Genomic DNA, 25918 nt, shown 5'->3' on the forward strand with positions numbered 1-25918 from the left:
TAGATTGCCTATTTATTTTAAATACGACTTATTTGTGCCTCCCTTGATATTTCCTCCTTTCCACAGTTTGTTTTTTAGAGAATCAGCTTGTGACTTTTAAAATCTTCTTTTGTATCTTTATTTTCACATTAATTTTCATTCTTACATATACATATTTCATCTGTTTTTGGTCTCTTTTCATCCTCTTCAGTTGAGTGTTCCCTATTTCCAGACTTTTCTTTTTTACTAAGCATTTAAGATTATTCTTTTCCTTCTGTGTGTTGCTTTAGCTGAATGCATTCTGTGAGTTTTGAGAGGTACAATTTCTTATTCAGTTTTAAGTCTTTTATTCCCATTATCATTTGTTCTTTGGTTTGTCTCTTGTTTAGAAATAAGTTTAAATTTCGAAGCTTGATGTGTGTCAATTTCATAAAAGTTCTCCATGTACTTGTAGATTATATGTGCTCCCTAATTTTGGTTGCAAATTTCTCTATATATCCATTAGATGAAGCATTAATTGTTTCGTTCACATTGTCAGGATATTTGCTAATTTTTGTTCTACTGAGTTACTGAGAAAAATGTGGATTTCTTCATATGGTTCAGGTCATTTTTTCTTCATACATTTTCAAGGCACAGAGTTGTCATTTCTTTGTGGTGACTTGAACCTCCTTCATTCTTTAGGGACACTACCATTAGTAATGCCTTTTGCCTTAGATTTATTTTGTCTGATAATAAGAATGAAATGCCAGAGTCTGATAAGAAAGCAATGCCAGAGTCTTTTTCATTTTTTACCTGGTGTATCTTTTCCCATCCTTTGTGAGTCTTTATGGTTTAGATAAAACTTACAGCTAGATTTTATTTTTAGATTTAATTTGATAATTTTTTTTTTTTAAAGTGGCAGTTCGGATTTCTTTCTACTAAATTATTTTGTGATTTCTTTTCTTTCTGATTCTCCTACCTGTTCTCTCTTACTTTTATATTGATCAGGTGTAAATAGTTTCGTTTTGCCTCTTCTCATTCTTCTCCCCCATCCTATCACACATGCACTGATTTGAAGTTACTCACAAATTTTTTAAAAATGTATGCTTAACTCATCAAAGTCAAAGGACTATCAGCATCTTCTCACTTACGCTCCAAAATATCAGGACCTTACAATACCTAAGATCAGATGACATTTCTTCATTATTGGCTGGTTTTTCAGTTCTACTTTTTTATCCCTTAGATTTCTATTCTATATAGTCAGCGTTTAGTTTAGATTTGCCCATATCATATCACTTTCTTTGTTATTCATTTCTCCTTCCTGGATATTCTTTAGGAGTTCCTTTATTGAGAGGTCTGTTAGTCAGATTTTGTTTGATTGGAGGTGTCTGTATTTTAGCCTTGTTCTTGAAGGATATTTTATCTAGTTGTACAATTCCAGATTAACAGCTACTTTTCCTTAGTACCTGTAAGATTGTATTCCACTGTCCTTTGGCTTACACTATTATTGTTTATGAGTCTTGGTCCAGATGTTTGTTCCTTTTACTACTCTGGGTCCAAAAGTGGGTTTCTTTTTATTTTTCCCATTTGGATTTGCTGTTTTCTAAATCAGAGAATTCATGTCTTTTATCAGTTCTAGAAAATTAATCAATTATTATCTCTTTGAATATTGTGTTCCTTCATTCTCTTTTTCTAAAACTGATTGGACATTCTTTTTCTGCCATGTATCTGTGCTGCTCTCTTTGTGATGATTACTTCAGGTTGTCTAATTCTGTAACTTATATGTTTAACAATCCATTGGGTTTTTTTTTTTCTCCAATGATTATATTTTTCATTTATAGAAGTTATTTGGTTCATTCCTAACTCTGCCTAGTCTTTTTTTTTAAGTAATAACTTTTCTTTGCTCATGTGTTCCATTCTCTATTATTGTTATTTAAACATTTAAAATATATCTAATATTCTATCTCTAAAATTTCTTGAGTTTAAATCTGCTCCTTGCCTTGTTTCTACTGAGTCTTCCCCCCCACCTCTGCTTACCTTTTTTTTTTTTTTTAATTCTCTTATTCTTGGTGGCTTGTTTCCTTGTTCTGTATATTTAGATTGTGAATTCTCATTTATCTGGGTTCTGTCTGTGCAAATCATACATCCCTTCAGATAAAATTTACTTTTGCCCTATACCCTACAGTGTAATTAACCCAGGGACACTTTTTAAGAGCGAAGATTTAGCTGCTAAAGAAGAAACCTTGAATAAATAATGGTGGCTTAAACAGGAGTAGGGGTTTAATTTTCTGTCGTAACAGAATGGGTATAGCAGCACAGGGCTGGCAGGGCAGCCCCACTGTCTCTGCAGTCTGGTCCTCCCTTCCTTCTCCATCCTCCTTAGGGTGTTGCCTTCATCTTGAAGTTCCAGGATGGCTTACTACCTTATCTTCACCCCAGTCAATGGGAAAGGACAAAAGGGGATGAAGAGGACATATTCTGGAAATGGTACACATCATTTCTGCTCACATTCTGTTGGTTGGAATTTAGTCATATGCCTATATCAGCTGCAAGGGAAGCAGGAAAATGTAGCCTTTGTTCTTAGCAGTTATGTGCCTTGTGAAAGAAATATTGTCATTTTTATCAATGTAGAAGGAGGGGATAATAGAAATGGTTACAACCAGCAGCTTCTTTCACTGACAACCCAAATAGCAGACATTTGAAATCCCAGCCCCAGTGAAGGTAGTTTTTTAGCCACACGTTGCCAGGGAGGAGATTCTGGCCCACCTGCCTTTTACCAGGGGCCTAGGCTGATAGAGGCAGGTTTCCCTAATTGTTACTGTTTATCATGAGATAAGTTTTTAAAATGGTACCCCTGGCCTGGCTTTATGCTAGGGACTCTTGACTTGTGTAGGAGCTCAGACATCTAGTTTTCTCTAACTCAACTATACATTTATTTGAAAACATTCTTATAATATTTTATCTAGTATTTCTCGGACAGTGGAATTTTTTGGCTTTTTTTTTTTTAAAGAAGATATCTAGTATCTTCCATATTTTCTCTTCTCTAATTACTTTAATCTCTGTCTTTCATATGAATTTTCTCTGATTATATCAGGTCTTTTCTACTGTGTCAGTACAGGTAATTTGATTCAACAATATCTCTTCTCTTTGTTTTGTTGTATTTATTTGTATTTTAATGTATTGTTAGGATCCAACTTCCCTTCCTCCTTTTTATCTTGTTTCTTGATTTCATTATCTTGTTTTTTTGGAGTTCTAGGCCTGGGTTTATTTTGTTCTATCTCCTTTGTGCAATAGGTGTGTGTATTTCTGGTCCTGAGTAGGTAATATATGTCTTGTTGATTAGAATACCTCAGTTCTGGGTTAGAAAACTTAGTTGAGTGGTATGTTTTGTTATCCCAGATTATTTGGGAGGAGTAATGTATTGCTGAAGGATACCCCATTTGGTGTGTGGCCCTAAGAATATTTAGTAAGTTAGAGCCCAGTCATTCCCTGTCCTTTGTTTCACTTGGGTCTCCCAGCAGCACTTTCTGAATAGTATTCCCCCATCTGCAGAAGGAAAATGTAAGGATACCAATTCAACTTTCTTCTCTCCAGATTGGGATTCTTAGTGAGAATTCTCAGGGTTTTGTTGACTCACCAATGGGTTTCTGGAAAGTGAGGATGAGGATGGGAACTTAGCCTGGCTCTGCCTCACTTCTCTTAAGTTTCATTGGCAGAAGCCAGTCGGTAACACTGTCAATCCACCATTGTAGCATTATTTTTTTCCTTGGAATTATCATAAGTCTTGGTCCTTGTTTCTAAATCATCTTCATTGTCTGTTTAAATAACTGTATAACATTCAATTGATGTTCCATTGTGCAAATATTATGCTGTTCTGTTATTTCCAGGTTTTGTTGTAACAGATTTGTAAAGATTTTGTTCATCCTTGTGTTGTTTGCTTCTGTTGCATTATTTCCGTAGATTGAATTCCTAGGAGGAGAATTGCTGTGTTCCAGAGTATAACAAATATCTCTTGAGTCTTGTCTCATATTGCTTTTTCTTTTTTAAAGGTTATAACAACTCAGAGTCTCACCAGAAATGAATGAGTATATTAATTTCACTGTAGCCTCATTAGTATTTGGTGGTAGATTTTTTTTTCTTTTAAAAAAACAGCTGTAGAATAATATCTTAAGGTTGCTTAAATATTCACGTCTTGTATTATTATAGAGCTTTAGCATTTTTCTGTGGGCTAGCTTACTACATATTTTTTCATCTGTGAGTTGTATGTTTTTATACTTGCCCATTTAATGATTTTTTCTCATACATGCAAACAAGTGCTTTTTTATAAAAGAAAATATCATCCTTTACATGTTAATATTTTGCAGAGCTATTTTTAGTCTTTTATGTCTTTTTAAAAATTAGGTTTATTCAAAAATTTAAATTTTAGTATATTATATAATTAAATCTTTTCTTGGTTTAAATTGAGAAAGTTATTTGGTAATTTTTTTAAAGTTTCTTTTGTTTCTACTTTTTTCTACTTCAAACTGCATTTTTATTTTCGGGAGTTTTCTTTGTTTGTTTTGGGAGGGAGGTAATTAGGTTTATTTATTTACTTGTTTATTTTCATGGAGGTACTGGATTGAACCCAGGACCTTGTGCATACTAAGCACGCATTCTACCACTGAGCTATACTGTCTCCCGGTTTGATAAATATTTTGGTCTCTTTTTTTTGCTAACTTTCTGTAATGTGATTTTATTCTTGCGGTGTTCGATATTCGTATGTGAAGAAGATGTGCTCTGATTAAGTAGATAGTAATTGGGAGGAATTTATATCAGTCCCACTTACTGAATTTTAAAAAATCTCCTTGTTTTAGAAAAGTGACTTTTACATTATGTTTTTATATAAAATAAGGTCTTTTTAGTAGTTCTTAACGTCTATAAGGATAGGCTTCATTCTTTTTAAAAAATATTCTGTTGTAACTTTGTTTAAATTTTAGTCATTTTGTTTTAAAAGGGATTTCAAGAGTTAACTTTTGAGATCCCTAAGATGGATCCTTGGTTTGGACAAAAACTACACATTCTATTATTAGTCTATGAACATTGTATAGGGAAAAATAATGAATACTATTAGTGACAAAAGCATCATTAGCATTGTCTGTTTCATTTGAATAATTTTTGTAAATCTAGAGGTCTAAGTTCCTAATACATGAAACTCTTTACATCTGTTAATGGACATTTCTTATAGTTGTGACTGAATAGCTTACAGATAGTGAATCATTTAACTCAAAACATTAGTGAAAAATAAATAAAGCAAAATACTCACGATTTTCATATTTACCCATCATTTATAAAATTCAGCTGTTCTTTGTTCTGTCTATAGGTGGAAAACCATGAATTCCTTGTAAAACCTTCATTTGACCCTAACTTGAGTGAATTAAGAGAAATAATGGATGACTTAGAAAAGAAGATGCAGTCAACATTAATAAGTGCAGCTAGAGACCTAGGTAAGATTGGGTCTTGGAGGTTTGAGTAATTCTTTTGTCTATACAGAATTCACACTGGTGCCAGAATTACCTTCCTAGAAGACACAGTTGATCACGCCACTTCTTGTTTAAAGTGCCAGCCCCCTTTTCTACTGATTAAAATTACATTTAAAGTTTATATACAGAGTTCTTTACATTTGGAGCCTGGCCTGACCTTCCAGATTCATCTCTTACTAATTTTCCTGATTACAGGATGACCCCACGTTCCTGCCAAACAAATCACCCGGCATAACCTTCCATTATGTCTTTTATTTTTTTAACTTTTACTTCATTTTTATTTTTTTAGCATCATGTAAGGCCTGTTTTACATGTCACCTCCTCTACTAGCCTAATTCTACTAGGAGTAGTTCATTGACTTGGCTTTGGGCTTCCTAGGCACTTCATTAATATCAACTTTTAAAAAATTATTAGATTTAAATTCCCTAAATTATTAATTCCCTAATTAGTCTTACACAGTTTTGTTCTGTTTTGCTCTGAATTTATAAACCTCTTTGTTCTGAGCATCTCCCAAATGTATGTTGGACAAATAAATCTTAGCATATTAGAAGACCCCTCACAGCAGTAAAACTCTTGTATATGCCCATAACAACATATATAAAAATTTCTGCTAATAGTGTCCATGGAGAGTCCATACACGGACTAGATCCTAGATTTAAACATCTTTACCTTGAAGGATATTGAAATTCACCCTTCTCATTTCATAGCTCTCTCCATGTTCTGTCTATGGTCTCTTTCTTCCCTGGTTGAGTGAGTTCTGTCTTTAGTTGTTTGCTGCTTCTCATATTCCACAGTTATGCTTTAGCAAGTAATTTGTAGATAATTGTCTCTCTCTGGTTTGGAGTCTAAGGATCACATTGATGAATGAGATTAAGAGGAAAGAACAAAGATAAAAACTCAAAAATCGTAGGTGCATAAAGTCTAACTGATTGATCATTTCTTGTTTTGTAAAGTTTCCTACACTTAACACAAAGTATATGTCCTCGTTTTTCTAGAGCTTCAGAGTCTCAGTCTCAAGGTTTTGTTTGGAAAGTCTGTTTGTTTTCTGTAATTATTCTCCACATTAATTCCAGAGAAATGCTTTGATTAACTAAAGAACCCTCTTGCAGAACTCCTCAGGGGCAATGGCCATATCTTATTTTCCCTCATACCCACAGCATCTAGAACAGTGTGTGCTGCCCACTGCCCATGCTCACGTCAGAAGCGAACATTGATCAGGGAGTTTAAGGATTCTGTAGATATCCTTAACTCATGTAGTTTTTGAGTGAAGTAAAGTGAAGTAGGATGTGAATCTTTCTCAGTTAGATAATACTAATAATTTTAAGTATGCTGTCATATAATAAAAGTATTTTTTCACTATTTAGATTTAAGTATTTTAAACACTTACATTGAAAAATTGCTGTGGATATCTATGACGTACTTTTTCTTTTTTCCCTGATCGTGAAGGTTTGGATCCTGGCAAACAGATTAAACTGGATTCCAGCACACAATTTGGATATTACTTTCGTGTAACGTGCAAGGAAGAAAAAGTGCTTCGTAATAATAAAAATTTCAGTACAATAGATATGCAGAAAAATGGTGTTAAATTTACCAACAGGTTTGTAAGCCTATGTTAAGCATTCAATAGTCCCATGAAACTATTCTCTGATGAAATGTGAATGTTTTGTGATAAGGATGTTTTGCTTTATTTATTATTAATTGATATATGACATAAGATAAGCTTGAAGCTTTTTTTTCTTACAAGAGCTTGGTCAGGTATCCCAGCAGCACTTGTTAAATAATTCACCTTTTCTTCATTGACTGACGTAGCCCTTTAGGTCTGTTTTTAAGATTATTCTTTCACGTATCTGTCTTACCATCCTTTTATCAATGTGAAATAGATTGTATTACATTTAATTTTATGTTTCCATGTCTGTTAAACTTAGTTCCCCTTTATATCTCTGTTAGTTATTTTCACATTTATTTTTTCTAAGAAAACTTTATTATCTTTTACAAGTCAAAATTTTCTCATATATCTATTGAATATATACCAGTTAGTTTAGGGAGATGTCTACCAGCCTTAATGAAGTCATTCATTAGATTACAGCATTTTTTAAAACTCGTATTCCATGTTGAAAAAAATCTTATCAATTTTTTTTCTGCCTTTTCTCTTGCTGATGTTAGGAAGTTCCTGAGGTAAATTATTTATAGGTGGAAAAAGAATTATTTAAAAATAAGTCTTCTGTAACTGGAGGAGTGGGGATATTTATCCTTTCTCTTCTGTACTACACTGGAACTTACGGACAGCTTTACTTCCGCCCCTCCTGGATATGCTTAGTACTTTACGAGTAGTTTTTGTATTTATGATCCTCTTTTATCCGTTTATTTAGAAAGTGTTTTGAGCGTCTATTACATGCAGATACTATTCTAGGTGTTCAGTGAAAAGTCAGTCTGTTGATAGTTACTTTCTCATGACAACTTTCTGAAATAAATAGGACAGGTCATATTTCTCTCACTTTTTAGATGCCGAAACTGAAACTCTAGTTCCCCAGGATTGGACAACTAGTAACAATAGATACTCAAACCTAGATCTTCTGTTGCCAAATTCATTAGTTGCTGCTTTTCAGTCACACTATATTCCTGAATCAAGAAATTGATGTATGTTATAACTAACCAGTGGGTGATTCAAAGCACCAGTCTCACTTTTATAATGTCTTTGCCTCTTACTTTTCTTCCTTTAATTCTTTTATTTGCCTGTTTCATAAGTCTTTTTTTGCCTATGTACTGTTCTTGTGCTGTATATGTGTTTTGCTGTTGTCTGATTCCATCAAGTTCACAGTGACTGCCTGGGTTGACTAGTATCCTCCTCCTGATAAGTACTTCCCCTTCTTTCTCTTTTCCTTTATGACCCCCTCATCTTGTCTTTTTGTTTTTAATTTCATTCCCTTCCTTTGATACTAATGAATATTTTTTCTCCACTTTATTCCCATCTTTCTTTAGCATTATTTCAACCTGTAATTTTTGTTTTGTCTTTAAATTGCTCAGTAAGTTTGTTTTCAAAACATTTTCCTTAGTTTAACAACTTTCAATATTAAACCGTGTGTGGTGTTGTATTTATTTATCAGATTATAGTTGATTTATATTATTAGTTTCAGGTGTACAGCATAGTGATTCAATATTTTTATAGTTTATACTCCATTAAAAGTTATAAGATAATGGCTATAATTCCCTGTGCTATACAATATATCTTTGTTGTTTATCTATCTTATACATAGTAGTTCTTATCTCTTAATCCATGCCCCTTATGTGCCCTTCCCCCTTCCCTTTCCCCACTGGTAACCACTAGTTTGTTTTCTGTATTTGTGAGTTTGTTTCTGTTTTGCTGTATACATTCATTTTATTTTTTAGATTCCACATATAAGTGATAACTACAGTATTTGTCTTTCTGTGACTTAATTTCACCAGGTATAATATTCTCTAGTTCCATCCACGTTGCTGCAAATGGCAGAATTTCATTGCTTTTTATGATTGAGTAACATTCTATCACACATATATCACATATGGGTTTTTTTTTGTTTTTTTTTGTTTTTTTGGCTGCAAGGACTTGTTTTTATTTTATTTTTAAAAATTTTTTATTGAAGTGTAGTTGATTTATAATGTTAGTTTCAGGTGTACAGCAAAGTGATTTAGTTATACTTTTTTTCTTTTCAGATTCTTTCCCATTATATATTATTACAAGACATTGAGTATAGTTCCCTGTGCTATACATTAGGTCCTTGTTGTTTACTTTATGTATAGTAATACACACACCATGTATTTATCCATTCATCTTTTGATGAGCACTTGGGTTGCTGCCGTGTCTTGGCTATTGTAAATAGTGCTGCTTGGGTATGTATTTTACAAGGGGGATGAAGACTTACTCCATTTCAATATTTTAGAAAAGGTCACAGATCAGAATTTCACTCAAGGGATTAATTGTTAAAGCAAGAATTGTGCCAATGGGCCATTCCAAACAGCATAAATGTTAGTACACTGAATTCCAGCCACATCTGCTCCTAGTTAGTTGCCTGTTTTCTACTGATATTTCCATTTTAATTATTGTTTTTATGCTTTATATGATAATACTCTGGATATATTTTATGTAGTGCACATTACCTCCAATAGATATTTTAAATTGTATCGTTGTCTTGATTTGCAGTAAATTGACTTCTCTCAATGAAGAGTATACCAAAAATAAAACTGAGTACGAGGAAGCCCAGGACGCCATTGTTAGAGAAATTGTCAATATTTCTTCAGGTAAATTTAATAGAACCAATGCATTAAATGTTCTGAATATGTCCTGGTTTTTGATAATAGAAAAAACATTGGGATGCTTGAAGAGTGGTTTTTGTTGTGTTTTTTTTAAACTGTTACATATTATGACTATTTATTATGTTAAGCTTCCTATAAAATAATGCATGCTGTATTTTGGTGGGAAAAGTAACCAGAAATTACTCTTGGACCTAGAAAGATAAGCTAGTGCAGGCTAAGAAATGGGAATATTCTGAAAAACAAAAACATGCAGAAAAGCACAAAACTTACTGTCGTGGTAACAAGGAAAAGAAACACTAAGGACTACAAGGCAGTAATGTCTTAGATGATCTGTGGACTTACACTCCAGGTTATGGAGTTAAATACCACTGAAAAGCAAATAGAAATTACACAGCAATCAAGCCTTTTGAGTTGTGTGTGCCATTTGATAGATTTTCAGAGTCCATGCTAGGGGGCACTGTTTGAGATGATTGTCTTATAATTAAGGGGAAGGCATGACCTGACTCTGTGGTACTGCCCTTAGCATGGAATGAATGTGCAGTGCAGGTAGGTGGTGATGAGTTAAGCTGGAAGGCTTTGCCTATCATCACGTGTATATTGACTGTAACCTTTATTGTGCCTTTCAGAAACACACCAAAGAATTACTTTAGCCAAGTGATCAAAGTTGGCATCACCAGTAGTGGGACAAATGACATTATATATATGCTTCCTGCTGTGATGCAGAGGGAAGGACACATTCACCTATGTATAGGCATACCTCATTTTCTTGTGCTTGCCAGTATTTTTTTTTTAAACAAACTGAAGGTTTGTGGTAACTCTGCCTTGTAAGATGATGGTTAGCATTTTTTAGCAATAAAGTTACTTTTTAATTTAAGGTGTACACACATACTATCTCACACTTAATAGACCACAGTATAGTGTAAACATAACTTTTATGTGCATTGGGTAACAAAAAAAATTTGTGTGACTTGCTTTATTGTGATACTCACTTTATTGTGGTGGTCTGGACTTGAACCTGCAGTATCTCTGAAGTATACCTATAGTATTGACCAAAATATTTAACCTGAATAGTAATAAGAAAAAAGAATTAGATAAAATTAGATTATAGGATATACTTTTTAAGGCCTGAACTCTTTAAAAATGTCAGTGTCATGGAAGCAAAAAAGAACTGGGCAGGCTCTGTTCTAGGAAAAGGAGACTTAAAGGGACGGGACAGTCAAAGGCTGTGGATAGATGACCCTTGATTGGATCCAGGGCTCGGGGTTGGAATTGAGGAATTGTTGTAAAGGGGACTCTTGGGACAAATTGGCAAAGTTTAGTGTGAAATAATATGGTATCAGTGTCACATTTCTTGGGTGTGTATTGTGATTAAGTAGGAAGATGTCCTTGTTCTTAGGATATGCGTGCTGAATTATTTAGGGGTGATAAGTCACTTAAAAAGTATGAGCATGCATAATTCTATAAAATGTTTTACTACTGAATTTTTATAGTAAATCAGAAAGAAAAATAAAACTTTTAAAGTGTTTTAGTATACTTTATATATTTGTGTTGAGATGAATGAAATTTGTAGAGATTACATTTTTGCTTGGTGGTATCAGATAATCTTCTAGTTGAATTATATTCCTGAGCCTAGATTGCATTTTAAGGATCCTAAAAAACACTATATGTTCAAACTGGGAGTTTTTCTCAAAAATAATAATTAATATTCATTAGGCGCCTAGTAGGTTAAAGCTGCTAGATTTTAATATTTAAATTGAAGGTTTTGTATTTGGAGTCACCTTGAATTTAAATGAAACTTGTCATAGTCTAATATACACATCATAAACTATCTTTATTAAAAATGTAATGGGTCATTTTTATAGTTTTCTATCTTGCTGTTAAATCAGACAAGGTGGTCTGTTAAGAGCCAGATGATGTGAGATACCAAGTATAGACTCTTAATTAAGAGGCTTTTGGTTTTTTAAAAAAATATTTATTATAAACCTATTTTGTTGGTATGTTAGAAATTACATGAATTAAAGTAATTATAGTAAGTAAGTACTCCAGTAGTATCTTGGTAACTCACAGGTTCCTGTTGCTGCTTGATAGGGTAGTGTGGACTCTTTCCCACCCCACTCCCATCCCCCGTAAGTGGTGAAACAGTAAGAATTATTTGTATTTGGCCATTTATAAGTTAATTTTTATTTTCAAAAAATACTTTATCACTTTTATGGGGAACAAGGGAATCAAAGATGAGTCAAATTTCCTGCCATTTAATTAAACTTATAATGGTGTATTTTTCTAAAATTAAACACTATTCTCTTAAATTTCTCGTGAAGCTTTTGACACATTGATGTCCATGTGATAGTTCCACGTGACACATGTGTCTGTTCCACCAACTCCTCTAACCTATTAAAATTTTTAATCTATTCTGAAAATTTTTACCTTTTTTATTGCCTAATCATGGTTTGCTTAGCATGTGTCAGGGACTGTTTAATGTATATAATAGCTTTTATTTTTAATGTTCTAGCAGGATAGAATCTTGTTGAAAGTGTTTGAAGTGACAATTACGAATCTAAATTTATGCTGAAATTTCACTGCATGGGAAAAAAAACTCGTGACAATCTTTTTTTCACCCAAGTAACAATCTTGATGTTTACATTATATCTTGTTACCTGGTATTTGCAGGTTTCTTAATGATAATTGTGAAATGTCACCCTGGTTTCAGTCTTTTCCAGTTTAGAAGTGTGCCTCAGTTATCACTGCACCCTGCTTTTCTTCCCTTACCAGTATGTCATGAAAGCTTTTTCTTTTTCTTTTTTTTTTTTTTAACCTCTACTTCATTTCTTTATATAAGCAGCTATGGGCTTTTATATTTTATTGGATTTTGGTAAGGGAGGGCATCATACCCTATTTTTGAAATCTGTTCATAATAGGGGAAGATGTAACAACACATTTTAACCTTAGGTTGAGTCTTAGGTGTTCCTTTCAAGTTTAGTTATGACAAACCTTTGTTAATTTTAAAAATTATATAAGTTAGGAAATGGATTTTGAATTCCCAAATGAGGGAGGGTTAAATTTATTCTTATAGCTGCTTATATGTACTTTTTTTTCTTATTCAGTATTCCTGTATACATTTTCTGTTTATATGCAGGCTATGTAGAACCGATGCAGACACTCAATGATGTGTTGGCTCAGCTAGATGCTGTTGTCAGCTTTGCTTATGTGTCAAATGGAGCTCCTGTTCCATATGTACGGCCGGTCATTTTGGAGAAAGGACAAGGAAGAATTACACTGAAAGCATCCAGACATGCTTGTATTGAAGTTCAAGATGAAGTTGCATTTATTCCTAATGATGTTCACTTTGAAAAAGATAAACAGATGTTCCATATCATTACTGGTAAAAAACCTAGTTGATGGGCTTTTGGGGAGTAATGTGTCCCCTGTTTTATGTTGGAGTAGAAATATATTTAAAATTGAAGAAGAAAATCCTAGTTTTTGACCTTAGAAAGAACATTTTTCATACTAGTTAGTAGTATATTAATAATATATAAATGAATGAATGAATATGTGAATGAACAGAATGAAACCTCTAGGGATTCAGTGCATTTAAAATGAACATCTCTTGGGAGAGGAGAGTATAGCTCAGTAGTAGAATGCATGCTTAGTATGCTTGAGGTCCTGGGTTCAATCCCCAGTACCTCCATAAATAAATAAATAACCTAATCTTCCTCCTCCTCCAATAAAAATAAAAAATAAGTAAAATGAACATCTCTTCCCTTTGGGCCAGACCTTCAATAGTGAGGTCATTAAAGTTCAAGCAGAATTGGCTGCTGGAATGACTTCAGCTTAGGGTAGCAATTCTTTAAAGACATGGTACTCTATTCATATGAAACTCTAAAAAAGTAGACCTGCTTATAGGCTAATGCAGCACTCTCAAACTAAAGTATTTTGAGAGATCTTAACCAGATTCTAGAAAACAGAAGTGGTTGGGGTGGGAGTGGTAGGAGTCTTTGGGCAAATGTGTTTGGGGAGCAGTCAATGATTGTATTTTATTTCCCCAAATGGATTTTTAAGTTGTTCATATAATCTAAACCATTAATTGGTAAATTGCACATTTTCTAAAAGTAGGGTCATGTCTTTGGGTTCTAGTGTGAAGTTTACTTGATTTGAAGGATTTGCTCATACTGATCCATTGTCTAATAGATCCATTTATTAATGAGTCATACTATTTAGCTAATTAATCAATTAGGTCTGCATTTCATAAAATTATCTTTCAGGCAGCTCTGTGAGCTGTGGGGAAACGTCAGTATGGTTTTTCTAGACCATAGTCAAATTATAGGTAAGGTGTATTTTTCATGAGTCCTTTTGATGAAGGGCACAGTGTAGGTTTGTCTGAAGAGAAAACAGCATTATTTTAGGGAGCAGTGTAAGGCAGTAACTGTCCATGCCTTGAGGCAGCCTGTGGCTCTGCTTCTTGTATGCTGTATCACATGACCTAGGTTATTAGTCACTCATGTGCAATTTAGAACTAACAGTCAATTTTTTAGTAGCAAAAATAAATTAATAATCTTGTTTGTTGGTATAATTTATTTTATAGGTCCAAATATGGGCGGTAAATCAACATATATTCGCCAAACTGGAGTGGTAGTTCTCATGGCCCAAATTGGGTGTTTTGTGCCATGTGAGTCGGCAGAGGTGTCCATTGTGGACTGCATCTTGGCCCGGGTAGGGGCCGGGGACAGTCAGTTGAAAGGAGTCTCCACATTCATGGCTGAAATGTTAGAAACTGCTTCTATTCTCAAGTAAGTGTGTTTCCCAGTCTTCTGGAAATGGAAATGAATGTCCTTGTCCTTTGAGAAGTAAATTTGCAGATTCATCTATAAAACATCTGCAGTCTTTTATCTCGTTTAATAGTTTTCCTGTGAACTTTATACACTTTATACTGTCTTGAAAGGATGACTGGCCATAGTTGTGGAAAGCTTCTTTGATTTTTAAAGTTGTCTTCTTAAGGTTACTGGTAGTTGTTCACCTTACAAATCTCCCCACTGCCATGCTTTTACTTGAACTATTCACACTACCTGAACGGTCCTTCCTTGCCCTTTACCCAAGTCCTTTCTAATCTTTACAGGCCCTTAATGACAGAAATTCTACTTCTCTGAAGACTTTCCTTGTCACTTGAGCCTAAGGTCATGACTGTTTCTTTGAACTCTTTGACATAACTGTAATTTATTAGCTTTTTATTTTAGAGGTTATGAAATCTCTTGTCTTTATTTCACTATTTAAGAGCTTTGAAGACAGGGAGGCTATGCCTTCTGTTTCTTGGGGTCTTCTAAAGTACTTTGCATATAGTAGATCCTTAGTAAATTATGTGTTGATTATTGTTTGTGAGGAATTATAAAAGCAATACTAATGTTTGGTATATTAATTAGTCAACAAGTTAATATTCATAACATAAAAGTTTAAAGAAATAAGTAGAAGATGCCGGTAGCATTTCACAGAAAAAGAAATGAGCAGTAAGCACATGAAGAACTGTCAGAATCTCTAATTTAAAAGTTTCCCCTCCTTACATTTGGTGAAAGAGAAAAGAAAATGCTAACATCTGGTATAGGTAGGGCTGTGGCAGGCACACAGATTTATGTGATCACACAGCATTCTTTTTTTTAAAATCCTGACTGATTTGATAGTCAAGAAATGAATGATAGCTGCTTTATTTGGAAATTCTTAGATTACAACTAGTGAGATTGGTAATTTAAAAACTATTTATTCACCATTTGTTTTCCCTTACACCAGTTGTTTGTTCATGTCCATACCCATGTTCCTACTGAAGTTTTAGTGTTATTTATTGACTTTGTTGAATTTCTGTATATATTAAAGATAATTAATCTGTTACTTTTGTGGCACTTCTTTTCCATTGTGTTGCCTTAATTTTGTTTTTTTGCATTACCACATGCTATGTTATGGGAAATTTTCATGTAATTATGTGTCTTAGGTCTGCAACCAAAGATTCTTTAATAATCATAGATGAATTGGGAAGAGGAACCTCTACCTACGATGGATTTGGGTTAGCGTGGGCTATATCAGAGTACATTGCAACAGAGATTGGTGCTTTTTGCATGTTTGCAACTCATTTTCATGAACTTACTGCCTTGGCCAATCAGATACCAACTGTTAATAATCTACATGTCACAGCACTAACTACCAAACAGAGCTTGACTATGCTGTATCAAGTGAAGAAAGGTGAGTGCATACCACTGGAGTGCTGTAAATTCAGAGTGTTATTACCTATGGAATCATTAGTAGTTGCCTTATTCTACATTAGGATGAATTATTGATGTTTTTACAAAACACATTTACCGCTTAATTTACAATCTAGGGATGGGGTCTTGGTGTATTATCTATATTTCTGTGTCTCATAGTAGAACCTCATTTTAAAACAATCACAGAAAGAATAATCTATACTCTTGAACATCATCACTGAGGAATTTTGTACTGCCTCTCATTGGCAGCACATTTTCCTGTCAGATTAGCTACTGGATATTAACAATAAGCTTTGAAGGTCTAAGTCTCTGGCTATTACTGTTTAATAGACTGTTATAATTACTATATTGTTAAGGGTGTGTTATATAAACAAGTTAATTTAAAGCTAGGGTTTCCAGAAATCCTGAAATTCTTGGTAGTTATCAGGTAAGGGATGACTTACTCCTTGGCTTTTCACTTTTTCAGTAAACTTTGTCATTAGTGGGTCTGGCAGCTAATCAGATTTCTGAGTTGATGAGATTAACATACTATAAGGTTTTTATTGCTTAAACATTTCGCCAGTTATCAGAACAGCTTTTTCAGATGGCTTTCTGATTTTTCATGAAAAATGCATTTTTCTGCATCAGTTGTATACAAATGAGATAATATTTTTGGATCTTTGTTGCTTATGCTTCCATACGAATCCTTTTGAGTTACTGTTTGCATTATTATTATTGATAGAGAATATAGATACTCCTAGTTGGACCCAGCATTTAGCATGAAGTTGAGGTTTTGCTTTTAAATCATTGTTTGTATTCTGTGTGACAAAGAAATGGGTTCAGAATACTAAAAAAGACCAGATGATGTTTGGAGAAGATAGGAATAGATACACCCTTCACTGTGGATGTTTATCAAACATTTGCTTCTATTTTATTTTTGTTTCTCTGAGGTGTGCACAGTATCCAGCTCTAGAATGCATGGGGTAAATAACTAGGCCAAAAGAAATTTACAGTTGAGGCCAGAATGGGAGCTCTGTAGTCACTCCGTGAACATCATTTGTATTAAACATTTAGAAGGAATTTTAAGTTAGTTTATTTTCTGCAAATGGGGATGAAGTTAACCTACCTAGCCTGAAAATTTGCTGAACTAGATTTGGGTCAGAAATTTCATTGTCATTTGATCATAAGCCTATATTTTGAATTAAGTGCTCCTATTAATTAGTGACACATTTATCTTTTTTTCATAGTACTTTAGTTCCTCCCTTATAAAATGAGAAAACCTCAGATATATTGCATTGATTAATTTTTCTCCAGATTCAGATATTTGTCTAGCCCTTTGAGGATTATCATCAAGCTTCTCCCTGCTACTTTTATTTTTCCTACTACATTTGTCAAGTTAAAATATAGCTCTGGGTGCCAAGTCATAATCACTTTTCACTGGAGGCATAATTAAAATTCCTTTATCTGAGTTACTCTGAAACATTTGGCTAATTTATTTGAAATAATACAAAATTAAGTTTCCTAATGACAAGGTTAGTTCCATCTGCATAAATTGCTGTCTCCTCCTACTTTGCCTCACCTACTCCCCAAATTTCTTGTAGGTGTCTGTGATCAGAGTTTTGGGATTCATGTTGCTGAGCTTGCTAATTTCCCCAAGCATGTTATTGAGTACGCTAAACAAAAAGCCCTGGAACTAGAGGAGTTTCAGAATATTGGAGAACCAAGAGAATATGATGAAATGGAACCAGCAGCAAAGAGGTGCTATCTGGAAAGAGAGGTTTGGCAGACTGTTTTTGTAGTTATTTTTTTTCCTATGTGATTCTGATGTTTATTTATCATTCATTATTGGCTTCACCACTACAAACATCTACATGATTGAAAGACAGCATTTCAGGTACCAGATTTCAGAAGTAGGTGATTAGAAATGTTAGTGTAGGTTTAAAATACATAGTTCAAAGGAATTACAGAGGTCCATACATGTCTTCAATTACTTCATAAACAAATAGGTCAAGTCTGCATATTTACTCAGTGCTTAGTTAAAATGATAGAGAAATGAACATAGTTCCTGCCCTCTAGTTGTTTAGAAACTAGTCAGGGAGATAATAATTGTGAATGTGTCATAGAGAATGTGACAAAGTGGTGTGTGACAAATATTTACTCAGGAAAGCTCTCTGTGGGCAGGATGTTTCAGGTCTTGTTGAAGTAGATCTTAAATTGGGCCTTCTGACTGGTGGGTGAAATTTAGATGTTTAGACAGAAAGGTACAAGCATATGCCCAATGTATTTTTTTTAAATTAAAGAATTATTAGTTTTCTGTAATAACGAAAATAAAAGAATCTTAATTTACTTCTGGGTCCTGAAACATTTCCTGTGGTTATACATTGTGACAACTTCTTGTCACATTCTAGTTTTTACCCAGTGAATTCTTTGTTCTTACTTGAAGGATAGATGGTGTTACAGTAATAGAAGATGTGTATGGTTTTTGAGCTTAAAAGATAAGGTTTTATCTGTTGTAGCTATGTAAGCAGGAGAAATGTGTTGTAACTTGCTAATAGTTTTAAGTATGGAAGGTTGCCATCCTGGTTATGAACTGGTCTTGATATCAGCCCCACAGTTACCAATGATCTGAGATTAGGTAGACCCCTTTATGTAATCTGTGATTTCCAATTAGAACAGAAGTTACATACTTTTGACAATATTAATTACAATATATTTTCTAAAATTTTAAGCTAAAGGAGACATGTAACAACACATAACTGTCAATGTTACTCTATCTAGATTTTATTTTAATTTGGGAAAAAAAGCCACTTGTTATTTAATAGAGATGTATTTCCTATTTATCTTACCATTTGCATTACCTTTCACCTTTAAGGTACTTTTATCAGCTGGCTCCCTGGTGAAAAGCTGACTTCTTAGTTTGGCTTCGTATACAGTAATAAACATCATATCCTTTGCCAGGCACTGTTACTCTTTAATTCTCGCAACAGCCCTGTGTGGTTGGTAATATTATTGTCCCCATTTAATGGATGAGGAATGTGTGTTCAGGAATTTGCCCACAGGACACATAGCAAGTAATAGTCATGTTCTTTGGAATGGCAATAAGTAGGCAGTAACATAAACAAAGAAGAAACAACTGTGTGTGTGTGTGTGTGTAGAGTATTAAATTTTCAGGGACTGTTTATGCCTTAACAGTATTTGTAAACCTTGAGCTCTTTTTTCCCCAGAAGGCTAAGTTTATATATCAGCTTTAAAAACTAAGGAATCTGGGAACTACTAAAATATTCAGTCTCTTTGTCATTAGCAGCTGAAAATATATTTATAAATATCTTTTTAATGAATTGCTATGAAGAAATATGATCAACTAAAGGCTTTGCTATAAATTCTAGATGGTGCGCACTTAAAATTTAAAGGATGTTTAAATATTGGGTGGCGTGTTTAGATTGAAATTTAATGAAACAATTCATTACTATTTAATGTGACTTTTAGAAAATTTATTTTAAATACTAATGGAACTTTCACATGTTTTTCAGCAAGGTGAAAAAATTATTCAAGAGTTTCTCTCCAAGGTGAAGCAAGTGCCCTTTTCTGAAATGTCAGAAGAAAACATCACAATAAAGTTAAAACAGCTGAAAGCTGAGGTGATAGCAAAGAATAATAGTTTTGTAAATGAAATCATTTCACGAATAAAGGTTACTATGTGAGAAAACCGCACTAATGAAATGAAGATAATATTAAGCTGTATCTGTAATGCTTTTGTATTGTTTTATATTAACCCTTTTCCCATAGTGTTGGCAGTTGATGCTTAGGATATCAAGTTAATAAAATTTTAGTATACTTTGCTCTACCTGAGTATATTTTTAAAGATCTTTATTTTGAAAACTGAGAGCTGTAACTGAGGAATACTTAAATGGACATGGGCAGTAGTAGGCAATATGTTGAATTTTATAAATAAAATGTAGTTTTTAGAATTTGATATATGTTGTATTTCTTTGTAATGAGACTTTTACACATATTTATTCCCAAATGGTTTGGAAGAAACAAATAGTGTAGAGACTTTGTGGGGGAAAAAAAAAACTAGGGGCTCTTAAAGCTAGAAGGAACCATGGAAATCATTTCCAGTGATTTCCCAGAGTGTCCATCTGTTGGCGGGAGCCAGGTTTGCTGTATATGCATTAGCCAGGGAACTTATTATAAATCCAGAGTCCTAGTGTGATCTTCCACCCCATCTGCCATTCTCCCACCCCCAGTCTGTGATGTGACTTGAACAAAATCTTTCAGATTGGGAACCCTGATTTAGTCTACTTTTATTTTCCAGGGAAAGATGGAGAAGTTAAGAGTTGAGTGGATGGTCCTGCTGAACATGGGAAGAAAAGGATGGTCTTTTTAATAAATGGTGATGGGATGATGGGTTATTCATATAGGAACAAAATGAAAGTGGATCCCTATTCCACACCATATATAAAACAACTCCAGTGAATTTTTGACCAAAATGTACAAAGCAACACTACCAAGTTTTTAGTGTTTATAGTTCTACAGAAAATAATAAGGGAAGTATTTTTATGAATATTTGGGAAATATTATGAAATTGGTTTTGGGAAAGATTTCTTAAGTGACAAACACCATGCGTAATCTTTGACACAGTTATATTGAAATTAAGAACCTTTTTTCATTAAAAAGCATCACAAAGTAAGAAGACTACAGTTAACTCTTGAACAACGGAGAGGTTAGGGGCACTGACTTCCTGTGTAGTCAAAAATCCATAGTCCCTCCATGTCCACGGTCTGCATCTGTAGATTCAATCAATTGTGGATCTTGCAGTATTGCAGTACATATTTACTGAAAAAAACCCAAGTGTAAGTGGGTTAGTGTAGTTCAAACCTGTGTTGTTCATGGGACAACTGTAGCTCTGTAATGGGAGAACATATTGGTGTCACAGTATCAAAGAATTTATATCCAGAATATGTAAAGAACTCCTATAAAGTCACTAAATAGACACTTAAGACTTTTTTAGGGGGGGGTGTAATTGAGGTTTATTTTTTTATTTTAATGAAGGTACTGGGGATTGAACCTAGGGCCTCGTGCATGCTAAGCATATACTCTACCAGTTAAAATCAAAGGACCTAAATAGATAATTTTCCAAGGAAGATGAGCAAATGGCCAGTAAGCACATGAAAAGATGCAGGACGTCATCAGGGAAATGCACATCCAAACCACGGGGAGCTACACTTAACACTCACTGGGATAGCTAAAAGCAAAAGTCGGATAACCAGTACTGATGAGAATATGGAGAGATTGGAAGACTGCTGTGAAAATGTAAAATGTGCAGTCACTTTTGGAAAGCAGTCTGGCATTTTCTCAAATAAAGATAAGAGTTACCAGATGACCCAGTATTTCCATTCCTATGGATATATCCAAGAGAAATAAACATGTTTACACAAAAACTTCTACATAAATGTTTATAGCAGAATTACAATAGGGAAGAAGTGGAAATAACCCAATGTCCGTCAATGGATTAAATGGATGGATATACAAAATGTAGGATATCCATGCAATGGACTGTTAATTGGCCATGAAAGAAATGAAGGACTGATACAGGCCAAAGCTAGGATGAACCTTGGAAATATCAGTTAAGAAGCCAGTCATAAGAGTCTATGAACTACATGATTCTGTCTGAATGAAAGGCCAGAATAGGGAAAGCTATAGAAACAGTAGATTAGCAGCTGCATGGCTGGCGGGCAGAGAGTAGACAGCTAGGGAGGTGATAACTAAAGGGTGTGGAGGTTTTTTTTGAGATGAAAATGTTCTAAAACTGATGATGGTTGCACCTATCTGAATATACTAAAAACCACTGAATCATACACTTTAAATGTGTGATGTAAATTATATCTCAAAACATTTTAAAAGAAATTAATCAGTTAAAAAAAAAATTCAGGCACTTTACCCAGGGAGAAATCTAAATGATCCATACACATGAAAAGGTCCTCAACACCAGTGAGAAAAATGAAAAAAACCTCCCGACTCTGCCCTCCCCACCAGACTGACAGTCATTTACAATGTGATTATGCCAACTCTTGTTGAGAAAATGGAACAATACTGCTAGAGAGAATAATTAGTAAAGTTGAAAATACGCATAGGACCCAGCAGTCCTGCTCCTAGGTGCATACTTGGGAGGTGCTTGTACATGCTGTGCTATGATGTGTACACAAGAATGCGATAGACCCACAATGGAAACAACCCAGCTATGAAAACAAACTACAGCTACACAAAATAACAGATGGAATCTTAGAAACCAAGTAAAAGAAATGACAGATAAAAGATAATACATTTTTTTTCCCAATCATAGGAAGTTGAAGAATCGGTAAAATACTGTTTGGTGGTGCATTCATAGGAGATGAGACTCTAAAGAAAAACAAGAACGTGAATATGTAAGTCAGGAGAGTGGTTGTGGGCGCTGATGGGGAGGGGGCTTCTAAAAGGCTTCTGGGGCACTACAGCATTCTTTTTTTTGACCAGAATGGTGGTCATGCAGGTGCTTGCTTTATAGTTATTGCCAAAGTGTGCAGTTATTTTGTAAGCACTTAGTTTGGTATGAGAACAAATGAAAATTTAAGACCAATAAGCCCTTTAAAAATGCTCATCTTAATTTACCATGCTCTTTTTCATCATTGTTGATAATTTAGAGTGAGTTACATCAGTTTTTCTTTTCTGGATGTCAAAAGCTTGGGGAGAAGGCAAACTTACAGAGAAAAAATGTCAGTGTGGACATTTTTATTGGTTTACAAAATCACGAAGTTGCTTATAAGTGGAAGACTTTCATGTAATTCAAAAGGCAGTTTTAAAATTCTAGTGAAATATTTCATCCCCTGGTTAGCTGTGAATGAGTGTTTTTAGGTTGCTGCACAAAAGCATGTATAAAATGGAAATCAGCCTGTGGTTTTAGTCGTTAGGGCTACAAGAAATGGGGGGAGATGTCGATTCTAAGAAAACTTGTAGTCTCTCAAACTCTGATAAATCAGACAGCTTTCATTTCTCTAAAAAAGACTTAATGTTTAGTTCTGAGGTTTTTTGAAAATGAAAACACTCATAATAGACCTGTTGTTTAAGATGTTTCAGACTTAAGCTGCGCTTATTACATGAATATGCTAATGAAGCAACCAGTTTCCTTCCTTTTGGGATGGTAGATGTAAAGTGAAAGATAAACTAATCTCTGACCTGTCAAAAGACAGTTGCATTTAAAAATCTTAATTGTAATGTGGTTTGGTTTTTCTTCTTCCCTCAAACACGAACTTGGATAATACAAGGATAGAGCCGAACCTATAAATATTATCCAAGATTTAGAACTCAACCATACTGTTACTGTGAAATCTGTTGGCCACATAACCAGGTTTCTGAGAAAATACATGGGTTTTTTGCATTTTTTAAAAATTAGCACTAAGAATCCATCCAAGATGCAATTGTTTTTGTAATTAGATTTTTCTTCTTAAAATACTCTTGTGAGGGTAAAAATTGTAACAGAACAGAAGAAAGATGTTTTAGGATATATTTAAAGAATAACTTTTCCCCCATAAAATCTCAACGTTCCACATACTAAGCACATCCTGTTAGACTTCATGAGCATTAAATGCATCTTCTATCCTTGGTCTTTCTGCATTTAGCTTTTTTGGGAAGTATGTTTTTACCCACAGCATATGGTATGAGCTGCTGATTCAGTACTGAGTGGCTCTTTAAGCTTGTTAGTTATATTCTGTTGATTAAGATGCTGTGCAGAATAGTCAGAAGGAAAGCCAGTCCCTGGTCTGAAATAAATTAAACAATGTTAATCAGCTTATGGGGAAGAACACATGAGTAAAGAAAATTTTCATATTCAAAGGAAATCTCTTATTACTGCCTTCCTAGGGTCAGTGTGTTTGGAATAAGGAGGTAGGGTGTGGCTGGCGAGGATGATTAAAGTACCCAGAATGATACACATATTTTCAGGCAGAAACTGGAAGTGGAGCCCAAGTTAAAATAATAGTTTTCTGCCTGATGTACTCCCCACTCCAGTTCCCTTGAGAGATTGAGCTGCTGCTTTCTCTTATTCGGCTCCAGAATTTACCTATTTGGCCAGCTTTCAGGTGTCTGTGGACACTGTGTACATGGCTAGGGTATCCCAGAGGATGTAGCCCCTCTCTCTGCAGGCAGCAGTGCCTCTGGTCTCTGAGGAGGGAAGTGGGGAGCCCTAGCCTTGCCTTTGACACAGTAGCTTCCCCACTGTCCTGGAAGCAACAGTGTTTCATGTCAGACAGCATTAGGAACATGATCCAAATTCAGTGTATGTTAGCATATTTTTACATTGGCATGTGGTTTGTCCAAACAGAAGTGCTCAAACACATCTTTGATCCAGCTATATGAGAACTCAGCAGAGACATGAACAATACGGGATGCTGGGCAGCCTTCACTGGAGCATCCTGATCTTATTTCTAGACTTGGTAAATAGAAGACCACACTGCTGCGGCCTTTGCTTCACCTTAAAGAGGTAAAGAGAAGTTATAAACTCCTTTAAATGGTTAAATTGAGAAGGAAGGAAAATTCTGTCAGTGGACCATTTCTTTTTCTAACAAAGCAACAATGGTAATGAATTCCTCGGTGTTCAGAATCAACCAGTAAACGAACCATAGTGATTAACTTGTTTTATCACACTATTACTATTGCTTTTATTTCCTAGAATTTTGTTGAACTTAGCAGTTATAATTAGCAGTCAGTTTAGTTTTATGAATAATATTGAATGGAGAGCACTGAAAATCAAGTTAAGTATAGTTAAATCAAATTAAGACAATGCAAGTATTTTCAGTTCAGCCACTGATCTGAAATTTTATTATGCATCACCCACCTAGAAAGATGTATTTTTATCAATTGTTTCTTCACACAAAGATCAGGACTTCATATTTATGATCAATTCTAATGTGATGTTTTATTGCTAAACATTGGCTTAGCCAAATCTATCATGAAAATGACTTCCCACATTGAATCCTTAATATTACCAAGTAGACGAAAAATTTGGCAACATTAAATACTTTGTGACTATCTGAAAAGTGCGAGGTGCTGTACTGGGCTCCTCAAAATATTACTCCTCTTGCCAGGTAGGAGTAGCTCAGAGGTAGAGCACATGCTTAGAATGCATGAGGTTCTGGGTTCAATCCCCAGTTCCTCCATTACAAAAAAAAACCACTCCTCTTAAGCAATACTGAAAGGTGGGTACTTCTATCACCTGCACATCACACATGAGAACACCTAGGCTCAAAGATTCAATAATTTGCCCAGGGCACACAGCTAGTAAGTGGCAGAGCTGGGATCAAAACCCCAGTAGTGTGTCCCCCAAATTTTTTCCTTTCCAAAGGCTTAAAATGTAGTTAGCAATCTGAGAAGTACACAAGTGATAAATTTAATCTTCATAAATATTATTTAGTGTCAAAATGAGTGATGTAGGTAATGCAACACAAGTTAAGAAAGCTTGAATGAGGTGTGGTACAGATGTTAAGAAGTACCGTTTTTAATTCTCTTGTGGAAACTTGTACTCCTGTGGAAGGAGTATACCTTAAATAGGCGGACTATATGGTATGTAAGTTTATATCTTAATGAAGCTGTTAAAAAATAATAGTTTAAATAGATACAATAATAGCTGTGTGTCTGGCAACAACCTATTAGGTAAACACCATCATTATTCCATTTTACCAATGAGCAAGCTGGGGTGTAGAGAACTTAAGTGACTTGCCAAAGATCAGAGATGAGTAGATTAGGAGAGAAGTTATTTTTCTTTCCTGTGAAAGAAATCTGGAGGGAGAAAGGTAAGGTGGCTCCATGAGCGTCAGGGACCCTGATTCTTCGAGCTTGTTTCTCCACGGTGCTCAGTTCTCTTCTCAAGGTCCCCTCATGGCCCAAGATGACTGCTAGTGC

General features: G+C 34.5%; 1 protein-coding gene and 1 non-coding gene across 2 annotated transcripts in view; both read left to right on the top strand.

The window, feature by feature from the left end:
• MSH2 (mutS homolog 2) overlaps positions 1-19958 on the top strand; it is a 62230-nt gene extending 42272 nt beyond the window's left edge. The window contains exons 9-16 of the mRNA XM_010967746.3: positions 5318-5441; positions 6924-7074; positions 9655-9752; positions 12901-13146; positions 14347-14551; positions 15739-15986; positions 17587-17762; positions 19516-19958. Of these exons, the coding sequence (XP_010966048.1) occupies positions 5318-5441; positions 6924-7074; positions 9655-9752; positions 12901-13146; positions 14347-14551; positions 15739-15986; positions 17587-17762; positions 19516-19686 (1419 nt within the window). The 3' untranslated portion in view covers positions 19687-19958. The remainder of the gene's footprint in view (positions 1-5317; positions 5442-6923; positions 7075-9654; positions 9753-12900; positions 13147-14346; positions 14552-15738; positions 15987-17586; positions 17763-19515) is intronic.
• A 5145-nt stretch (positions 19959-25103) lies between these two features.
• On the top strand, positions 25104-25176 carry TRNAS-AGA (transfer RNA serine (anticodon AGA)). The gene has a single exon. It is a non-coding gene; the product is annotated as a tRNA-Ser (tRNA).
• Positions 25177-25918: the final 742 nt, after the last annotated feature.

Source organism: Camelus bactrianus, chromosome 15, assembly GCF_048773025.1.
Source record: "Camelus bactrianus isolate YW-2024 breed Bactrian camel chromosome 15, ASM4877302v1, whole genome shotgun sequence".
Taxonomy (NCBI): domain Eukaryota; kingdom Metazoa; phylum Chordata; class Mammalia; order Artiodactyla; family Camelidae; genus Camelus; species Camelus bactrianus.